This window comes from Aedes albopictus, chromosome 2, assembly GCF_035046485.1.
Source record: "Aedes albopictus strain Foshan chromosome 2, AalbF5, whole genome shotgun sequence".
NCBI classification, from domain to species: Eukaryota; Metazoa; Arthropoda; class Insecta; order Diptera; family Culicidae; genus Aedes; species Aedes albopictus.
The window spans coordinates 128,102,031-128,125,272 of record NC_085137.1 but is presented as its reverse complement, the minus strand read 5'-3'; the positions used below and the strand labels follow the sequence as shown (position 1 = coordinate 128,125,272).

General features: G+C 36.4%; 1 protein-coding gene across 15 annotated transcripts in view; it reads right to left on the bottom strand.

Moving 5' to 3' along the window:
* Positions 1 to 23,242, bottom strand: part of LOC109417728 (vascular endothelial growth factor receptor 1) — a 176,812-nt gene that overhangs the window by 37,266 nt on the left and 116,304 nt on the right. For 9 of the 15 annotated variants that reach the window (XM_062850372.1, XM_062850373.1, XM_062850371.1 and 6 more), the window contains 3 exons: positions 22,900 to 23,069; positions 22,491 to 22,832; positions 4,706 to 4,853 (listed from right to left, as the gene is read on the bottom strand). In XM_062850372.1, coding sequence (XP_062706356.1) covers positions 4,706 to 4,853; positions 22,491 to 22,832; positions 22,900 to 23,069 — 660 coding nt within the window. The other 6 variants (XM_062850383.1, XM_062850384.1, XM_062850374.1 and 3 more) reach the window with 5 other exon arrangements.

Sequence of the window (23,242 nt, the reverse complement as noted above, 5' to 3'; positions counted from 1 at the left end):
TAAATTTCCCTTAAGACTTTTTCCAAATAAATAATAAAACAATAACTTAATGAAATTTCCTTCAAAGATTCTTCTAGAAATTATTCAAGGTATTTATTTCTTAAGTATTTCATGTATAAAATGCTCCACAGTTTTTCTAAAATTTATTAGGGTTTCCTGAGGATTTAAAAAAATCTCCGAAGTTTCTTCGAAGTTTTTTGTGGGCTTCGTGGCCGAGCGGTTAGCGGCGTCAGTCATTTAGGTGTCTCGTAAGCCTCGGAGTGTGGGTTCGATTCCCGCTCCAGTCGGTGAAAACTTTTCGTCAAACGGAAAATTCTCCACTGGGCCACTGGGTGTTTCATGTGTTGTCCGTTGTCTAATGTTAGTTATGTTCAGTTTGTGCGGCCTCTGGCCGAAGACGGTGTAGTGTTTTCTAAAGTTTCGCTCAGGAATTTGTATTTATACTTTTTTATAGAGAAAAGAACTTTCGCCTTGGTAATCATACATGTATTGCACTAAACATTTTCATAAAGAGTGCTTCAAAAGCATTTTCCGGGTTTTTTCAGTAATTTCACCAGCATTCTTAATTTTTTTCTAGAGTTTGAGTTTTTCAAAAATCCTGAAAGTTGTTTTGTTGTAAGACTTTTTTTGTAGGAATTTTTAAAGACTTTTTTATGGCTTCTTCCCATTAGTGTTTTGCAGGAGTTTCACTAGGGATGATCCTTACAAATTATCAGATAAATTTAATTAGGAATTCCTCTGAAGACTATTCTGGAAAAAATTCCCGTGAGTTTTCTAAAGATTCCGCCAATAATGACTTTGAAATTTCCTTAAAATTTCTTTAAAAATTGTGCCAGAAATTTCTTTTGGTAATTTTTTTTTAAAAACTCATTAATTTTTTTCTGTGTTCGCAAAAGCTTCTCAAAGTAGACATGTGCGCCGAATCAGATTTCATCGGCGGCGGCATTTACAGTACTTTGAGGCAGCGGCGGCGCAATCGGCGTGAATATATCCCCTTAGAGTTCTTTTAAGGAATTCCCTCAGGGATTTTCTCAGGCGTTTCTTCGGGAATTCCTCTAAACAATTCTCAAGAGATTCCTTCAGGGATGCTTTCAGAAATTTCTCCGATGACCTTTCAGGAATCCCTTCAGAGGTTCTTTCAGGAGCTCCTTCAGAAATCACTTCAGGATTTTTATTTGTTGACGTTTCTTCAGCAATATCTCAAATAATTATTCTTGGAATTACTGCACAACATTCTATAGTTTTCCAGGCATTGCTTCAGAGATTCCATGAAAACAATATTTTCTATAGATATTTCTTTTGATGATTCTTTCAAGAACACTTTTCCATTTGATTTAAATTTGCTCCAAAAATGCCTCTAGGAACATTGTTTCAGGGTTTTTTATCCACTAAATACCTTTTTGATATTTTGCAAGAAAGTCTTTCAAGAATTCCTACAGAAGTATCTCCAGGAGTGCTTCCAGAGTTTGTTCCAAGTCATCCTCCAGGAATCCCTTCAGAAATGTATTAAGTGGTTTGTTCAAGAATTCCTCCAGTATCTCTGTTTGCAATTTCTGCATAGATTCCCTCATATTTTTTTTAAAGATTCCTTCAGAAACTTTTTCGAGATTTAATTCACAATTTTTTCAAGGATGTCGTTTAGAAATCCCTTCAAGGATTTTCTCAGAAACTTCTGCAGGATTTTTTCTTAAATTTCTCAAAAATGGACATTTTTTGCGGTTTAAAATGGACATTTTTTGCGTCACCTAATTTATGGAATTTCTAAGAAATCAATGGAGCAATTCCAGGAGGTTCTCTATAGAAATTCTTTGGAAAAATTATGGACGAACTTAAGGCATTTGAGGCATCCCAAAAAATAATTCTGAAGGAACATTCTAATTTCTTTTCGAAGAAATCATTGAACTTTGGATGGTTTTCTGAAAGAATCCCCGGAGAAATTTCTGAAATAATCTATGGAGGAATATCTTAAGCATGGAATTGTATTGCAGTCAAAAATCATTTTAAAAATGTTACGAAAGATCCACAAAGAGAGCTTCAGACAAATACGCCTAATATACAAAAGAAAAAAAAAGTACCAACTGTTTAAAAATTACCACTCTCATTGCTATTTGGTGGTTCGTAAAATGCTGGCGAGAAAAAAACAATCAATGTCGTTTTCTCATCGGCGTGGGACATTTTGTCCGGCGGCGTGGAAAAATCTTCCAAAATTCCCTTCAGGCGTTTTACCAGGGGCGAGGCCACACCATGAACACTTCCTATTTCACAATTCCATCTCTCTTTCAGTTTAGATCCCAATCACTGAACTCACTTAGGAATGTCTCTAAAAGCTTTTCCAGGAATTCCTACAGATTTTTCAAGAAAAATTCTTTTTCGTTTATAAGCATCCTCTCAAGAATAGACGAGCTTGGTGGTCTAATGGCTACCGCTTCTGATTCATATGCAGAAGGTCTTGGGTTCAATCCCTGGCTCGTCCCTTTCCTTCTACTTTCTATCTACTTTCTCTCTCTATCTCTTTCCTGCATATACATCTCTTGTATAATCGTATGTTCGTAGCAATCGCTAGAACCAGAAACGGTGTCAATCTATCATATAACGCCTACAAGTTATGCAACCAAGCGAACTGTGCCGCTTCACAGTAATCTTCACACAATCTATCACTTTACGCCTGGCATCTATGGACCAATGCATGAACCTTGTGCCAAAAATAAAACATTTCCCACCAACACACCGACATCCGCATGCCCTTGTGCAGATGCAGAGGACTCAACGGCCTGTTGGCAACAAGCGATTGCAATCATTACTTCCCTCCCCTCCCCCATTGACGTGCAACCTGACGCAGCAGGCGCCATTGTCGCCTTAAATTACAAGACCACCAACGCTCACGCACTGAAGATGCCCGTTAGTCCCAAGCAGCTATCTCATTGGTTCCTTGTGTGAGTGTAGCTGATCTGGCGATACTGGAGTTGCAACTGCGGGCGGTCAATTAAGTTTAAGTTTAAGTTAAGTTTTAAATAAGCATCCCTTCAAGAATTTTCCTAGAGCTCCTAGCAGGGATAGTCGTGCCAGATGAAATTTTCTTCAGGGATTGCGATGGAAACACTCATAGAGATTCATTCAAGCTCACTCATTCTTCATTCAGGATCATTCAGCATTTCCGTAAATTTATCTTGGAATTATTCCAGAATTACTTTCGGATTGCCTAACTTTTTTTTCTCAAAAATTGAATCTCAGGGATTCCTCCACACCCTCAGTAGATAATGCATGCGAAGATTATCGAGGAAGATTCCCGTGTGTAAAATTCCTCCTGGAACTCTAATAATAATTTATCTAGGAACTTTTACAGGTATTCAAGTGTTCATAAAGAATTTCTTGGCATTCATTTACTAGAGAAGGGAACTATAAATTTCTCTAAATTCTCCCAGAAATCAGTTAGGATATCCCTCTTGCAGTATTTTTCCATAAGTAACTGTTGAAGTTTATCTAGCATTTTTGCAGGGATATTTTCATGTAATCTTAATTTTCTGTAAGTTGCACGATCGATCAGTACCACCAGCACCACGCTGATGTTGTGAACAACAAGCGAGATTGTTCACCATGTTGTACATTATACAACAGCGCAGCTACTGGAGGGTTAAGTTTTTTCATAACAATTTGTTCTTAATACTCAGTTTGTTTTGAGGTTCAGTTCTTTATTACGCACATGGATCTTCTTCAGTCTACAAGGCCAGTGCAAAAATAGTTCATGAATGACGGTTAGACATTTGTTCAACTGAAAGCCGGCCTTCTTGAAAATCATCCTTTTGCGCAGTCAAATCCCAGCATTTGATCATTGTCAGATCACGTTAAATAACTTTAATGGACTTCTAAATATGGCGTTTAGATGTAACGCGTAGAGTTTACAGGTCATCGTGAAGAGCTTGTAGATTTTATTTTTTTTTCTCCTATGAACAAATTACTCAATTCACCTCCGAAAACCATAATAATACAAAGCGGAAAAAATCGTATGACAGAGAATAGAAAAAAAGATACACAAAGATAGAGAGGCGATAGTTACGACTTCCAGTAGATCGGAACGAACTCGATAGGAACGGTGAACTAGACGGGCCCAGCGGGCGCGAACCATAACCAGCGGTGGTGGTGATGTACCCTGCTCTACTACTAAGCTTGAGGCTGCTGCTAGATCCAACACCATAGCTACTAAGCCTATTGCTGTTGTTGTTGTTGTTGTAGCGATTGATGTAGCTCCTATTGCTGAAGCCTTTGTCGTCGTCATCGTTGTCTTTGCTAGTTATACTGCGATCGGTTACACTACTGTTGCCACCGACGTCATCACTAGTCGCCGTACTCTGGTGGTTCAACTCAACGCCCTCGCCAGTGGATTCGCTGTAGGACTGATCTGTAAGGTCGGTCGTTGTCGTCGTCGTCGAGGTTGCGATGGAAGCAAAGTCGGTGGAAAGACTCGAGACAGGATCACTATTTCTAGGCGTGCGGTACTTTCGTGCGTTAGTGGTTGTATCGGAAAATGGAAAAGCTTCCACAGGGTCTTCGTCGTCGGCTTCTGACGAGGGTGATGTGTCATTACCACCGGGACCACCACCGGCCAGACTAGTGACGTTCGACAACAGCAGCAGCGGATACCGTCGAGTGCTTCCTAGCTTGCAGTTCGGGCTGAGGTTAGTTCCATTCGTTAGCAACTTCAACTCACAGGATTCCATGACGTCCATCTGGAAGAAGATTTTTTCTGCGTCCGGGTGGTCCTTGGCGCGGCAGATGTAGTGGCCACCGTCTTCCAGCCGGTACGGTCGCAGGACGAACCCGACCGATTCGGAGTATCGGTAGTTGTCGATTGGCATCTAGTATAGGGGAATTATGGGATTACGGTGTCATTAAAACAACAGTTAAACGGTAATGGAAGGTTCGACCGATACAGTAGCGGAGCTGCATCGTACGATACGCGGTGCTGCAATTACGCGCCAGTATACGTCTGGCTGGGTGGGTAATTAATCGGTAAAGTGTTTGATTGTCGTCGCAGAATAGTGGCAGAGGTCGCTGCACGTATTCTGAGACGGCGTAGGAGCAATTGAAGGGAGCTTAGATACAGAGACAGAGAGAGAGGGAGAGAGAGTAGTAATAGGAAAACCTTTGGGACGGGGTGGCTGGCGCGTCGATGTTTGAATTATGAGCATTATATAAGAGTTGTTATCAGTAATTACAGTTTCATACACTATTTACACGGGCTGTGACATGTACGAGTTGACCCCACAGCTGTTCGTTGACGAAGCGATGACGTTCTGAGTGTGGATGTTGTCCGTTCAATTGTTTATGCAGTGAGCTGTAAAGCACTAATTGAGGTTGGGAAAGTTCATATCAGCAACAGTTTCGGAATGAATTGAATTTGCCACGGAGATTAACATTCACGGCTTAATTTTTATTATCAGCTTCACCTTCCTAGTGCATTTGTGTCGAATACGACCCCATTTCACGTGTACTAACGAACGTAATTTTGAGTTTTCTTATTTTTCAGTGTGGAATTCATCGATTTAGGGTAGAAGAATTCTTCCAATGATTCCTCCAAGTAGCCCTTTAGAATGCATTTAAAAAAAATCGAAGAAATCCTCCAAATTTTCTTTTAGTAATTCCAGCAGGATTTTTTCTTGCAGTTTCTTCAGGAGTTTCTCAAAAAATTATTCAAATCTTTCTTCCAAGAGCTAGTTTACGGTTTTCTTCAAAACATCATCCAGGCATTCTTCCTGGAATTTGTTTAGAAATCCCTCATGGGTTTTTTTGTTTTTTTTTTTATTATTACAAAACTAGGAACAAGTCCACAAATTTCTCCAGGCACCCTCGAGAAATAAGTTAAAAAGCGCAATTACAGCGGAAATTTCTTCACAGTTTCGTGCACCGATTCTTGCAGGAGGTCTTCTAAGGATTACTTCTAGAAATCACTTTTTCAGAATTTTTTGTTGGATTTCTTAAGAGATTACTATAAAAATTGCGCATTATATTCGCCCAGGGATACATCCATAGATACCTCCAGGAAATATGGCTTTAAATTTTTCCAAAAATTTCTTCAAAAAATTTTCAAGAGACTCTCAAGAGAAACCCTCATGGGATTACTTTACAAGTTTCTTTTAGCCTTCATTCCGAGCTATTTAAAGAAAATTTTCAGAAATTGGTTCGCTGATGTTTCGAGAATATCTCCTCAAATTCACCCATAAATTCTTTCAAAAATGACTGTGGGTTAGGCATTTTTCCGGAACTTTTTCAAAAAATTCTTAAAGGAATATCTGCTAAAAGTCTTCCGGTTCTTCAGAGATTTCTTCAAAAGTTTGATTCTGACAGAAATTTCTTCAGTGATTTCTTCAAGAATTTCTCCAGATTTTTTTTTCAAAAATTTCTGTGGGGTTTTTCTTCTAAAAATCCTCCATTTTCGTCTACTTATCCGTTCTGGAAATGTACTAGAATTCTGCATGAAATCCTCCAAAGATCCCGCCAGAAATTTATTGTACTGTTTCTTCAAGAATCAGTCCACTACCTTACACAACTGCAATTTCTGCAGGAACTCCTGTCGGAGGCATTTTAGCTATCATTCAGGAATACCTCTGAGGCTTCCTACGGAATTTCCTCGAAGCTAGCCTTTAGAAATCTCGTTAAGTTTTTTTCCAAGAACTTATCCAGAATTTCCTTCAGAAATTCTCCCAGGTATTTTTTTTAAGAAATTGATTTCCGAAATTCCACCTCAAGCTTATATTGATTTTTTTCCAGAAACATAAGTTTAGATATTGTCAAAGAAAATTTCGCATGGCAATGCCTCCAGAAAATTTTCAAGAATATCTTCAAGTAATCGTCAGAAATATCTCCAGACGTTCTCCCAGAGACATTTTTAGAAAATCTGCAGGAGTACCTTTCGAAATTCTTTTTGGGATTTTTTCAAGAACGTCTCCAGTACTTTGGGCAATGGAAAACTTTCCGAAAATCCCTGGAGGCATGTCTGAAGATATTTCTGTGGTTCAGTTGAAGGTTCAGTCAGAGGTACCGTCAGGAGCAATTAAAAATGGTCCTTATAGAAACTTCTGCAATATTACTTGAAGATTTTCCGTAAAAATAGTCTGAAGAGCTATCCATAAAAAACCCATGCTAACTATTAAAGAAATATATTGCTGAAATTCCCGAAAGAAAAATGCTTGAAGCATAGAAGGACTCTCTGTTTATATTTCAGGAAAAAAAATCTGAAGAAACTCCAGGAAGAATCCGTGGGCATATTGCCAAAGCAATCCCTGTAGAAATTTCTGATAAAATTTCCAGTCGATTTCTTTCAGAAATCCCTGGGAGCATTCTTCGGAGAATCCGTGGGGGAATATGTGGAGAATCTGCTTGGAAAACTTTTGGTAGAATTCGTAAAAGCATTTATTGAGAATTTAAAAAAAAATCTTGAGAAATCTTATAACAAAATTACAAGGATTCTCTGAAAGTACTTATGGAATGGACGTATTGCTAATGAAATCTCTTTTGAAATATCTGGGAAAACTCCTAGAAAAACTCTTCAGAAATTTTTTAAAAAATTCCCGTACTGTTTGAAGAAATTTCTAAATTAATTACTTCAAAAATCTGTGTAGGAAATCCTGGTGAATTTTTTCCGTTTCTACATTTTTCCTGAAAATCCGAGCAAGAACGAATAACTGTCACATAACATGCTGCATATCAAAGTCAGGTATCATACCAAAATAAGCTATTGTATAGTGATCGAGGTATTGAAAACAACCAATGTTGATATTGAGCAGGTATTGTTTTTAAGTATTAGGGCCCATATAGCCGAGGCGGTAAACGCACGGGTATTCAGCATGACCATGCTGAGGGTGACGGGTTCGATTCCCGGTCGGTCCAGGATCTTTTCGTAAAGGAACTTGACTTCCTTGGGCATAGAGTATCTTCGTGCCTGCCACACGATATACACATGCAAAATGGTCATTGGCAGAGGAAACTCTCAGTTAAAAACTGTGGAAGTGCTCATTGAACACTAAGCTGAGAAGCAGGCTTTGTCCCAGTGAGGACGTTACGCCAAGAAGAGGAGTGTTTTTAAGTATTGCTGGACCTGGTGTTATTATTCACCAGATGTAAATACCCAAGTTATTATTTTAGGTACTTTACCTCTTATGCAGGACTCTTCAATACCTAATTCAGGTTGTAGATATTGGGTTTTGGATACCTGAATTGCACTGCTTTTTTCTCCTGCTTGGGAAGTATGGGAACTAAACCATCATTTGACATATTGACGACATCCATAAGTTTTCTCGTTATTTTTGAAAAAAAAAAGTTATCTTTGACTACAGACACTTGTCTATGTCTTTATTTATGAGAATTTCAGCCCGAAGCTGATTCATCTCAGAAAAACTGCATACACTGCATGCACCTCCAGGGATTCATACGAAAATTCGTGCTTTGGAATTTTTTACTAGGGATGCTTTAAGGGCTTCCTTTTGAGAATTATGAAATTCACATTTCCTCAATTTTTACACAAATTTCATAAATAAATCATTCTAGGATTTTTATTTTTATTCTTCTAAGGATTGTTTTTAAAATAATATTTCAGGATTCTTTAAGAAAGATTTCAAAGAAGTTGAAGGTTTCAAAGCATTTATTGAAGAAGTTGCTGAAAATGAAGCAGAAAATGTCAGCATAGCAGAAAAAAAAATCGAAGGAAGCACATCATTTTGGTTTCCCTGAAATCCGAATAATTCGTCGGAGGAATCCTTTTACGAATCCCTGGGATAACTAAAAAAATAAAATAGTTTGCGAAGGAAATTTTTAAGTATTTTCCAAGTGAATTTTCAAAGGTATTTCCATAGCATTTTTCGCGAAAATAGTAGTAATTTCGTTAGAGATTCTGCATCCTGCAATAATTTTTGAAAAAAGCTTTGTAGCAATTATTTCAAATTTCAAATGAATCCTGACAATTCCGAAGGGATCAGACGTAATGAAATGTAGAAAGAATCTCTGGAGGAATTCTCATAGGAATTTCTGAAATGAATCCAGGAAGAAACCTTGAATTAATTAATGTTTTTTATTTAATTTTTATAATATAAAAATAAAAATTCTCAAAAAAAACATCAAGAAAAGAATTAAGAAGGTTTGAAAAATATAAATAAATTGAAGAAATTCCAAATGCATTTTTCAGAGTTTCTTTAGAAAAAAAACATGCGATAATTAAAATTTCTGATAGAATTAGGAGTTAATTTACGAATAAAATTCATAGAGAACTTTCAATTGAACTCTTAAAAAATTTTCAATTAAAACTATGCAGTGATTCCCGAATAAATACTTGAAGGAATTTTCGAAAAAATCCATTCCAGAATAAACTCCAGGAGAAGCTCCCAAAGGAGTTTCCCAAAGAATCCTTGGAAGAATTTCCAAAGGAATCTCTGGAGTTTTTTTCAATACGTTCTGTGGAGGAATTTCCGTAAATACTGCTGCAGCATTTTCCAAAGAAACCTGCAGAGACATTGCCGAAGAAATTCATCAAGGATTTTTTCAAGGAATCTCAAGAGCTTTCCTTGAAGGAATCCCGATTAGAAGTTGTGAGGAGCAATTTGCGTATACTAGTTGAGAATTTTTCAAAATAATTCTTGAAGGCATTTTCGTAGCATTTCTCGAAAAAAATTAACGAGGAATGCAGAAATCTCCGGCATGGTGTCTGGCCATTTGGCCGAATGCCCTTTGACCGAATGCTATTTTGCCGAATGCTATTTAGCCGAATGCCATCTGGCCGAATGGGTCGTTTGACCAGATGCCGTTTGGCCCGAATTATGATCGAAAGAATTCAGAGAAAAATTTTGACGTACTAGCTGCCAATATAAATATTAGAAATACATATCTCCTTCTTCTAATCGTAGGCTATTATTGCTAGTTTCACCACATAGGGATTGGTTGGCGCTGATACTGACAAGATTTTATTATAGATTTTTCTTCTTTAAATTATAGGCTATTCTTTCTAGGTATACTGATGTGGAGAAAAGTAGCATGACCACTTAAGTTCATTATTCATTTTTCGGCCAAATGGCGTTCGGTTTAACGGCATTCAGCCAAATGACCCGAAACCTTTTCCAAATAAAGCAATTTTTCGAAGCGTTTTCCTAAGAAATCTCACAAGTAATCAAATAATCCCCGGAAAAATTCTCGAAGATTCGATGGAGGATTTTTCTAATAAGAGAGGTAAAAAACAGAAATTCTCTTGTTATCTGGTAGAATTACGTCTATTTTGACATTTCAGTGAAACTTTAGAGGAGAACTTTTCGATGTCTTCGGAAAAGTTTCATGGTTTTTGAAGAAATTTTTAAAATTTGTTAGCTTGTTTCAGCTGTTTTTATTGATTTGTAAAAAAAGAAAAAAAAAATCTTTTAACCAAATACACATCTTTTCAAGGAATACAAAACTATATCTCATGTTGTAAGATACATAATATGACCATTTTTTTTACTTCAACCAACTTTCAGAAGCCTGCAGCTTTGATATTGCAGGTTTCAGCAGCTAATTCTGACATTGTTTTAAACAGTGACTGATAAACTATCAAAGCTCTTAGAAAACATCACGGGATCAACTTCTTAAATTTTTCCAATGAACACAAATTAAAAAAAGTCGTTTATTTTCCGTGTATCTTTATTGAATAAAATTTTGATAAGATGGGGAAAAATGAAGAAATATAAAAATAAACATTTTTGTAATGGAAAAAAAAATCAAAATGTTAATCGATTTAATTTATAAAATAAATGTTTCTGAGCATTTCCAGCCCAAAACACGAAAACTTATGTTATTTTTGACTCGATATTTTTCAATTTGAATGAGATTTAATTCATGAACTGGATCTCGTAAATCACTTACTGATACAACGCATCAAGGTTGCAACCATTCATTTGCAAAGATTTACATTCATTTGCTATTATCTCAGTTCAGAAGCATGATATCGAAAAACAATGTATGGATGAATTTAACCTTGTAGTTTTATCTGAAAGTTTGACGAATAACATTAGGGTCGCAAACGTATACCAAAGTCGTGAGCGAGATGTGAAGGCAACTCTCCACAGCGTGAATGAAATTTACATTCACCGCGTGGAGAGTTGCTTTCACAGCTCGCTCACGACTTTGGTATACGTTTACGACCCTAATGTTATTCGGCAAACTTTCAGATAAAACTACAAGGTTAAATTTATCCATACATTATTTTTTGATAGCATGCTTCTGAACTGAGATAATAGCAAATGAATGTAAATCTTTGCAAATGAATGGTCGCAACCTTGCAACGCATAACCATTTAACTTAGGCAAAGGACATATATGTAAAAATATATATTAAAAAACCTGTTTTTCTTTAGAAAAAATATAACTTGAAAACGGTTTGTTGGATTAAAATGATGTCTTCTAAAATGTTTGAGGATATTTGAAAGACTTCTAGAAAAAAAAAATACACTGAAAGTATTATTTATAGCAGAGCTATGTTAGATGTCATATTATTTAAATTTTCCGAAACCTTACCCTTTGATTTTTACTATTATTTTCTGTAGAAATCTAACTTTCAGACTCCAAATTTGCCAAGTATCCTAGAGTGGTCAAGTGTTTCTATTATTTTTTCTCGAATTTTGATTTTTCATCGATTTAAAAACACTTATCAAATTTTATTTTTTTCCTACGTTCATCCATACTCAAGTTACAGCAAATTCATAAATTAAAAAAAAAACAAGAAAAAATGGCCCATATTAAATGTTATTTGAGATGGTCTTAGCTATAATTGATCCTTTTTTGATAAAAAGTTTAAAACAGTAAAAAAAATCATCAATAACATTTCAAAAAAGGGGGTCCAATACATGTTTCTGATTTTTTTTAATTTGCTGTATATTAAGTATGATTGAATATACAAAAAACATAGTTTTAACATTGAAATTTGTACGTAGAATCTATTTTTGTTTAAAAAAAAAATCAAAAATTGTTTACTTTTGCTTGTTTTAAAAATTAATCTGTATAAATAAAAATGGAATGGTGTTTGTATGTCACGAATAGGCTCGGGAACGGGCCAACGGATTCACAAAATTCTTGCACCATTGCATTCGTATAGGGCTCCGACGTATTCGTGCGAAAAAAGAATTATGAAAATCGACTGGAGAAAGCATAAAAAAGGGGAAAATTTGAAACTTCATTTTTGGCGCATTTTTCTACCGACCTTCATGTCAAAAAACACAGTAGGCAGTGAGGTGGCCCACACTTATATGAAAAACAAAAGTTTCGAAAAATGCCAAGTCTTACCTCCTAAATCAGTTTTATTGGACTCCCAAAAGCTATATTCAAAATTTGAGCAAAATCAATTAAGCCTAAGAAGCGCTCAAAACGCTTGAAGTTTGTATGGGAAAAATTGGCCAAATGTATGCAGAAATTTTGAGTTTTCGAAATTTGCCGCTAGGTGGCGCTGTAAGCGTTCAATAATCAAACCCTTTGGTATTATTGTAGGTGACTATATGCCAAACAACTTTGTCGTAGACCGCCAAGTGATCCAACGTCTGTGAAAAAAGTTATACCGTAGGTAAAGTGAGGATAAACTTTATTGTTGTTTTTCCAATACATGTAAAGGAATAACATCAATAATGAAATCTCAATACTTTGCCTTGGGTATAACTTTTTTCACAGCTGTCGGATCACTTCGCGGTCTTCGACAAAGTTCTTTGGCATATAGTCACCTACAATAGTACAAAATGGTTTATTTATTGAACGCTTACAGCGCCATCTAGCGGCAAAATTCGAAAACTTAAAACTTCTGCATACATTTGGCCAAGTTTTCCCATACAAACTTCAAGCATTTTGAGCGCCCCCTTAGGCTCAACCGATTTTGTTCAAATTTTGCACGTAGCTTCCGGGAGTCCAAAACAACTGATTACGGAGGTAAGACTTGGCATTTTTCGAAATTTTTGTTTTTCATAGAAGTGTGGGCCACCCTAGTAGGCAGGCAGTACGACGTTTGCCGGGACAGCTAGTGAAAAATAAAAATTCTAAAAAAAGCATTTAACTATGACCATCCTGCTAGGCTGCCTATGATCACATATCAGTCCCAAATTTGCTGGGTTTTTTATTCATATGAGACAATTATGCGATCATAGGCAGTAGGCTACTTATAAAAAATGGAGGCTAAAAGTCAGCTTTCTACAAAAAAAAAAAAAATAAAAAAAATAATCGAAGGACAAGGTTTTTGAAAAATTGAAATTATAGAACCACCAGCCAGTGGCGTAGCTAGGGATTAGGAGGCCCGGTGCGGAACCAAATTTGTGGGCCCCATGAATATTACAGATATACATATTTTACAATGACAAATCTTTTCTTCTAACTCTTAAATAATCGCGCCGTTTTATTTTAAAAAAGACGCGGACATCGCCTACAGCATTCGGCTGTACAGACTGTTTTAAACTTAACATTAGACAACGGACAACGGAGCATGCACCAGTGGAAATTCTCACGAAAAGTTTCAACGCCCGAAGCGGGAATCGAACCCTCACCCCATAGCATGGTGCGATTATAAGCTTGGTGACCCTAACTGCACGGCTACGAGGGTCCACAAAATTTTGTACAAAACGTTGAAAACTGACTGACGGAAGATTATTTTTTTTCCCTATTCCTTTATGAATTTCTTCAGGGATTACTGCAAGGATACATCCCAGAGTTCCATCAATGAGCGTAAGATTGTTTTCTATGAATTACGTCGAAATTTTTTAACAATTTATTTAGGAAATTATTATTATTTTTATATTTTATTAAAGACACTTTACCAAATAAGTTGGCATTCGTGTCCATATTTATTTAGGAAATGCATCAAGTAATTCTTTAGGAATTCCTTAAAAAATTGCTTTACCGTTTTCTTTGAAAAAATCTTCCTTGAATGAAGAGACGAATCAGCCAAGGGCTGAAAGTCTTTTAAATAAAGACAAATGGATCAATCAATCCTTGAATAATAATTTGTCTTCAAGAATCTTTCTAGTGATTATTGCAAGGGTGTCATTCAACATTTCTCTAAACACTCTTTCAGGTATTCTTACAGTGTTGTCTCCGAGGATGTTTTCAAAAGTACTTCAGAGTAATTCAAAAGATTCTTGCAAAGGCTTTATCGAGTATTTCTCGAAATATTTGTTCATCTTATCAAAGAATTGAAAAATTCTAGAAAAAATCACTACAAAAAATTCTCCAATGAATTTTTTTGTACCAGACATTTTTTCAAGAAATTACATCGGAATTCCGTCAGAGAAGTCCTTCTAGAATTTCTTCAAACATTCCTCCATAGTTTCTTTCAGGAGATCCTCCAAATATCCCTAAATGATTTTTCCTCGGAAGTAAAGCATTTCTCCATTGATTTATCCAAGAATTTATCTTGACATTTCCTCAAGCATTTATTACTCATCTTGGCGATCCTTTGAAGTTTTCTTAAGAATTTATTCCAAGGACTCCTTTAGAAATTCTTCCAAGGATTGTTTCAAGAAATACTGCAACGTTTTTTTTGTTAATTTATGCAAGGATTCTTCAAAGAGTTTCTCTAAAATTGTATTAAGAGATTCATCCTAGAAATCCTCCAAGAAATTTTAAAAGAATCCATGGATAATTCTTAGAGGAACTTCTGTAGGAATTCTTTTCAAAAATCCTTCTGGATTTCTTCAAACGAATTCTTTAATATCCATCTACTCTAGGAGTTTCCCCAAGGATTCCTTCAGGAATTTTTGCTAGCATTCCTCTAAGAACTCTTCCGAAAATTTTCATAACGACTTTTGATAAGACTCCTTAGAAATTCTTTCGAAAAACCTTTTGAATAATCATTCTAAGTTGCCATCAGGCATATCAGTCAAGCATTTCTTCAGGATTTATTATTGATTCCTCCAGAAATTCCTCCAAAAATTCCTTCAAAAAAAACTCTGAAAATTCCTGGTAGGGTCAACGTGCCTTAGTAATCTTATAATCCCAAATTCCTATCCTATTTGTTATCATTCGTGCCCACTTCTAACAAAAATACAAAAAAAAGCGCTTCATTCCTTTGTGATCAGTAGGAGGATAATAGGAGCGTATATGCTCAAATAGTAAGGGAACAGCTACCTGATTTGATAAGATATCAAATAATTTCTCCAGAAGTTTCTCCAAGGATTCCTGTTTGCCAATTTCTTCGAGAATTCTTTAAGAATGCCTAGAAGCATCTTTTAATTGGTTAATGCAAGTTTAAGATTTCATATAGGATGCCCAACGAGAATTCTTCAGGAGTCGCTTCAAAAATTCATACGGGATTTTTTTTTTAAAGATTTCCGAAATATTTCTTCAAAAAAATCTTTCGGAATTTCTTCAAAGATCTTGTTAGGAACCTCTGTGAAGGTTTCATCAATCGGATAAAGCATTCTTTTCTTAATTTAATCAATAATTCCTCCAAGAGCTTCACAGAGGATTACTTTTGGGCTTATTCCAGGGATTGATTAAGGAATTCTACCAAGGATTTTTCCAAAATTCTAATGGAATCCATTCCAAGAGGCCTTCAGAATTTCCTCTCAAACTTCCTTCAGGAATAAAATAATGTAAGATTTCTTTCACAGAATTTTCACAGAAACTCCCCCAAGAACAGTAGCAAATAAAAAACACAAAAATTCTACTGGTATTCCATCCAACATTTTTTGTGATTTTTTTTAGTAAATGGTTTGTGAACTTCGTTATATTTGTGGGAATTCCTTAGGTAATTCTTTGAGATTTTTTCCGGCCGTTAAATACTTTTAAATGCTATTTAAATGGCCATTTTAAATGCTTGTTTATTTTAATTCGCAAGAGTGACTCTCAAAAGGAACAACAGACGGAATTCCGTAAAAAAATATCAAATGAAATTTTCAGAGGAATTAACGGAGAAATTTTCTAAAACGGTCGTGTTCAACGGTCGTTTCTAAGGTACGCCTTAAGGAAACTTCCTTGGAATGACCCTCTGAGGCTGCCTCCTTATGAAGACAGGTGCAAGCTCATTAATCTTCAACCATTGACAAGTCGCCGTGTAATGCTCCAAAGATTGCTGATATACGACATTTTATCTGGTAAGACTGACTACTCATCATTGCCAGTGTTGAAAAATTCATTTCGTCAAATCTAAATTCAATCACCTACAGCTCATTTTAGAAGCTGAACCTGAGAATATGGTACATGAAAAATGTGTGCGGCTAGACCAGTTCTGCAAGAAAGTCACGGAAAAACCGTTATTTTTTAAATATTTAAGGTAAATGTCACGGACTACCTGTGAAAAATGCCAAATGATATTCACCGTGAATATTATTTGGCATTTTTCGAAGGTAGTCCGTGACATTTTCCTTAAATATTCGAAAAATAGCAGTTTTTCCGTGACTTTCTTGCAGAACTGGTCTAGCCGCACAAGTGTTTCATGTACCATATTCTCAGGTTCAGCTTCTAAAATGAGCTGTAGGTGATTGAATTTAGATTTGACGAAATGAATTTTTCAACACTGATCATTGCTAGCCGACATTAACATCCATGCACCGTGTCGCCGGTTAAGAAACAGAGGTTTCATCGCTCTACCGTTTCGCAGAACACTCTACGGGCAGAACAATCCTTTCAGCCGCTGCTGCCAACACTTCAATGAAGTTTTCGACGTGTATGACTTTGGGATGTCTAGGAATATATTTAAAATAGCTATTAAGGACCGGTGATAGTTTTTAAGAATCAGTCTGTGCAGCATTTGCTGGAGGCGTAGTGAAATAAATAAATAAAATTGCCGCCTCAATTTACGAATTAATCAAGGAATTTTCGAGGTACCAACCGAATGAATTTCGAAAGGAACCAATAAAAGAAATTTAAAAGTAATTGTCAAAAAGTATATTGAAAAATCAATTTCAAATATTATTGCCCAGAAATTTCCAAATGAGCTATCAAACCAAATTTCAAAGGAATTGCCGAAATAGTTTTCAAAAAAAAATTATCCAAGAACACCCCAAAAATAATTAAATCCAACAAAAATGGCTAAAAGGGTTTCCAAAGGATTTGCCAAAAAAATCTCCGCCAAAGGTAATATGAAAGATTTCCACGGGTTAGCTCACAAGAAGTTCCCCAAATGCATTTTCAAATTAGGTTATTCCCAAAGCAATTACCAGAGGATTTTTAAAACGAATTTTCCGTAGAAAAAATATTCTGAAGAAGTTCGCAAAGCCATTGCTGAAGCATATCCGAGAACTGATAAAAGAAGTTGCCAAAGGAATTGCCTAACAATTTCTCAAAAAAACTGCCGTAGAAATTTCCAATGAAACTTGTAGCAGAGTTCTTAAAAAATTCTTGATATTTTTTACCAAAGGAATTGCGAACTCAATAGCTGAAACAATTTTCAAAAGAATTACGAAAGATTTTTTTTTTCAAATAATGAAGGATGAATTCATAAAAAAATATTTAAGGAATTCCCAAGCCAATTTCGGAAGGAAATTTTCAGAGTAACTGCCGAAGGAGTTTCCAAATAAATGTTCAAAGATATTTCCTAACGAATTGCTGCACGGATTTCCAAAGTAATTACTAAAAAAGATCCAAAAGAAATTTCCAAAGAAAAATTATAATTAAAAAAACGTAAGAATTCTTTCAAGAATTTTCACTGAAATTCCTACAAGAAATTTTGTTGGAATTTTGTCAATAAATTCTTTAGGAATTCCATCTATTGATACCATTAAAGATTTACTTAGCGATTACACCAATTTTGTCCGGATTTTCTTCACAAAGCTTCTAAGAAGTTTTTCTAAGGATTTCATCAAGCATTTGTTCCAAACGAGGAACTCCAAGAATTCTTTCTTAGATATCTTTTACGATTCATCTATGAAATACTTCAAGGAGTTCTTTACAAACTCCTCCAAGATTTGCTTCGAAAGTTGTTACAGCGATTGCTTCGGGAACTCCTCCAAGTGTTTCTGGAGAAATTTCTTCAGCAATATGTATGCTCAAGAATGCCATAAAGAGTTTCTTAAATATTTCAACAAACGATTCCTTTGGGGCTACCCAACATGATCCCTTGAGCAAATTTCCCAGAGGAATCCTTTAGGAATTCTTTCATGATTTGTTTTTAGAAATTTCAGCAAGAATTGTTTTTGTAATGCCTCAAATGGTTTTTCTTGAAGTCCTTTCAAGGATTTTTTACGAAGCATTGTTCAAGCAATTCAAAGATTTCTTCAGAAATTCTTCCAATAACTGCTATCGTCCAAAGATTCCTTAGGCATTTTTTTTTCAACTACTCTTTCACGATTCGTTCATGAATCCTTTAAGAAATTCAAGTGAAGACTTAATCTTTTTCTCCAAGGATTTTTCAAGCTACGTTACAAAGATTCATTCAGGGATTTCTCAAAGTTTTCCTTCAGATAATCCTACAAGGGTGAACGCATTCATTCCCTAAAGATTCAACAAATTCCCTCAGGGAGTCTTAAAAAAAATCCCCGAAGGCTTCCAGCAGAAATTTCTCCACAGAAATGTATAGAAATTCTTTTGCAAATCAACATCAACGAATTTGAGAGTAATTCTTTGGGGTTTATGCCATTGATTTCTTTGAAAAATAATCTAGGCATTTCATAATTCATTCTTCCAAAAATCCCATAGCTTTTAAAATTTCTTCAGGAATCCTTTATGTAATTCCTTATAGTACTTCTATTATTTCTACTACTACTTCATGGTACTGTAGTAATCCGTCAAGAATTATCAAAGATATCTCCAAAATCAACCCAATGATTCTTTCCGAATACACTCAAACCTCCATTTAGGTAGGATCCATTTAGGTAAAATCTATTTAGGTCCCTCCATTTAGGTAACGTTACCTAAATAGAATTTGGTTGTGTTCAGAACAGTTGGAGTACTTAAGATTGATGACGTCATATCCGACATTAACCTATCATTCACCTGTTTTTATTTTGGCCACCAAACCCAACATAGACCCAACAGTTGTTCGATGTTGGTCCAACAGTGGCCCAACATACGATAAAAATTTACCCGACATTGACCCGACATTCAACAATTTTTCAGTCTGGCGGAATTTTTCAGGGTTTTTTTTGTGTTCCGTACCCAGCTAGTCATTTGCATGACAATTCTCACCTGAAACCCTCTAAAACCCCCGAAAACTCTCCTGAAGCCTCTTCCCCTCCTGAAACTCACTTGAAAGTTCTCTGGAACTCGACATGACCCTACAAGTCTCCTATTCGAGTCACTCTCCCTAGTTAAACTTCTTTGCAACCTCGTACTCCATTTAGGTAATAAACTGAATCAATTTAGGTAATGAATCCATTTAGGTAATGAATCCATTTAGGTAAAAATTCTATTTAGGCAGTCCCGGCTCATTACCTAAATGGAGGTTTTGGTGTACATCTTAGGATTCATCTAGAAGATTCTTCAAGGATTCCTTTAAAAATTCCTCCAAAACTTCCTGCAAGCATTTCTACAAGGATTCGTTCGGGAATTCCTCAGAAATTCCTTTAGGAAATCTCACAAGAATCCATTCAGGAGCCATACCTGATCAATCATGATCTCAGAAATTCATCAAAGATATTTTCTATGAGGAACTCCTGCAATAATCCTTCTTGATGAAGTCTAAAAGAATTCTTGGAGAAATTTCTTAAGGTTCATCTGAAGGATTCATTGAATGACTTCATAACATAATCCTTGAAAGATTTTATGAAGGGATCCAAAAAGGTATTTCTGAAGGAATTCGTAAAAAAATAATTTTTGAACAAGTTTTTGAGAGATTCCTTGATATATTTTTAAAGAAATTCCTGAAGAAATTCTTGGAGATATTCCTGAAGGTATCAATTCAAGTATTCCAAAATCAATGCTTAATTTTTTGCTTAATTAATTTGGTTAATTAATTCCTGAAAGAAGTTCTGAAGTAAATCTTAGAAGAACGGTGTTAATACGGTTTTGACCTGACATGTGTTCAGATCTTAATTCTTATAATTGTGGCCCCTGAATTTCAGCTGCTACCTTAAGCTAAGTCAATAACTATGCTTGGTCCTGTTATTAGGATATCAGGGACGTTTTCACAATGCTTATGAATCTTACTTTCATATCGATACCGAATTTCGTAAATTCAATTTTAATTCTAACGCATTTTTCTTGTAATTTTGGACCATCAGTGTGGCCCATTCCAAAAAACTCTTGATAATTACGAAGGGGGCCCCACAAACCTATCAGCAGTTCTGCGAAGTGTTGAGCTTATAGGAATCTTTCGCTATTTTAATAACTTTATTCAAGCTTGTGTTAGAAACCTTCCTTGATTTGGAGGCCCCCTGAAATCGGGGGCCCGGTGCGGACCGCACCCATCGCCCCCCCCTTGCTACGCCACTGCCACCAGCATAGGTCCGCTAAGAAGCTTGTTAGAAGTTACTCTTTAGCCTTCTAAGCAGTTTCATATTCATATAATTTCGGAACTTGAAAATTCACATAAGGTAACTGGATTGCCTTCTAAGCAGCTTCTAATGAAACTTTCTCAAAATGAATCTACTTTAGGGGAGACTGGGGAGACTTGATCCCTTTTTCTTAATTTACCTGAAACTTTAAGAAAAAACACAAAACTAGATCCGCCTTTAAATTATTGTTGAAGTTTTCAAAACTGTGTTTTTATGGAGGCATGTCATATCATGTATTTTTCAAAAATGGGTGACACTTGATCCCCCTTTGAGCACATGGTTTATTTAAAAGGAAAATAATTCCTGAGTCTTCCTATTCATTTTCTTTTCGAGTTTTCTTGTATTTTCGATGAATATGGAGTGTTTGAAATTGTAAGATTTCCTTAAATTTTTAAGGATATGCCGTATTTTCAAAATGGGGAGACTTGATCCCCCTTTTCTTGGTTTGTACTAAAGTTATAATTATCTGACACATTTTATCGTTGAATAGACTAGAATTCCAAGTAAATAGAGGCTTCCGAATATAATTTTATTTTTCATATGTATAATGTAATCCTCGAGGAATCAAGTCTCCCCATGTCAATGTTGTGTATACTAAGCTGAATTAATTAAAATATGTTAACAACAGCCTTATTTGGATAAATAAGTTTGAAAGTATTTTATTTAAACTATGTGCTGTGAAATTTTGACAAGATTTGCTTCAATTTTCACAAAGTTATTGAGATTTTTTGGAATCGTCTAAAAGATTTCTGAAGAACTGAAAACAAACCATCAGCCGTTAAAAAATAATGCAACGTACAATCGAAATCACTAGTAGCCAAAACATAGTCGTTTATCCAGAAGTAGTTTTGGAAAAATTATGCTAGAAAAAAATGTTTTTGATTCCGAGTAAATATGGGGGGGAACAAGTCTCCCCAGGGATCAAGTCTCCTCAGTCTCCCCTACAGAAGTTGTGTGCTTGTATTGCGGGAAACATTAGCATACATATTCATGTTTACGGCTTTGTAGAATTAATCCTGGTGCTCCTGTATGGTTAGAAATGTTGAATTCGCTACTGTACGAGTGCGTAAACCTAGTTCTCGACAGAGAATATCAAGCACGTTTTTCGGCTTTTTCTACTTCGGTCAGTGAAAAACTATTTGATTGGTTATTTTGCCTAGCGCTTTATACTAATCAATTCACGTTCTATCATTCATTGCATAAACCTCTTGAACGAACAACTTCTTTCACTCTACGCATCCCGCCTTAGTGTGTAGATTATTATCCCAGTTGTGCTCGAGTACTTACTTCGGTGCAAATCCCGCTCGTCAGTACTTCATCCTAAAACAGTTTATTCGATTATTCGCGCGATATATGGTGGTGCGCCTTATTTACACTACGCTTAGAAACAGGTGTAATCTCGCTGTACAGAATTAGTCGTCTGGCTGGCTTCAATAATAATGGGGATACCTATGGGATACCTCTTATCGAATAGTAGCTACAGACATGTTGTTGCCATTTGGGTTGGGGTAAGGCAAGAGACACGGGGCTGATATACTAGGTATGGGTATGAGTCAGCACGGTTTCCGAGATATAAACAAGTTGGCGTTATTGACGGCGTAGAATCTACAGGTGAGGAGGAATGGACCACCGGAGTGGCCACTGTTATTGAATAAGGAAGGGTAAGATATAAGGGGCCGGTATAAAAGTGCGTGGATTGCACAAACGTACATTGTAAACTGAGAATGAAGGGTGGTTGACTTTGCTCGTGCTCGCGATGGTAGCAGTGGTACATTGGTAGCCACTCCAATTCATTGGTTTCATTGCGCAGCAGGAAGCCCTTGGCAGGGTTAAACTCTGCTCCCCGAAAGGTTTTGTTGTACTAGAATAGCGAGAGAAAGGAAGATCAGCGGAAAGAATTCAGATCCCAAGTAACATGCCAGGTTTTATCATGGTTTTATAAGTGGTTGATAGTCTACAAAACCACAATAAAACCAAAATGGTACTAGGGAGGAAAAATAGAAAGTTGAAATTCTGAAGAAAGATGAAAAATCTGAAAAAGAAGCATCAAGCAGGACGTATCCTCGATTGAAATTACCTCCTGTTCGTCTTTGACCAGTTCTACGATGACGTCCTTGGACGATGGTTTACACGGTATAACGACGTCTTCGTACTGTTGTGCGTAGACCACGGTGTGGGACACTGGAACTATCGGGCTTTTTGGGTCCTTAACGAACAGGTAGGTACTCGTGGCTTTGTAGTCCGCTTCCAGATCTTCCAAATCCACGTCGTGGTCGGAGTTATCGGACGATTCAAAAATACAATAGTATCGGCCGACGACCTCGGCCGAGGTCTCCGGAATGGTCACCTTGATGCTGTAGAGCTTGTCCGCATCGTTGGCGACGATAGATTCTGTAACTACCAGGGGAGGTTCGATGTCCTGAAAAATTGAAAATAATCACCTTTCGGTTAGGACGCATTCGAAATTACCCCAACAACACACGAACCTCCGCCTCTGTGCGTTTGATGTGCCATCGGATGGGTTCGTTGGCGTTGCAGATCATCTCGTAGCTGATGCCCGCTTCCAGCTCCACCTCCGGTTTGTACGATTCGATTTCGGGCGCACCGTTCTGGTTGAGCAGGTCACGATACATATCGTTCGCTTCCAAATCGCTGGCTGTGAATGGAAAGGATGGAGAACGGAAAAATCTATTATTAGGTTTGCTTTTCCCAGGACATGTTGAGCTTGAATTGATTTCACTGTCAAATGCGAGAAGAGAATTCTTCGAACAGTATAGACTTCGAACTGTAGATTAGCTTGAATAAATTATATAGCAATAAGTTCATATG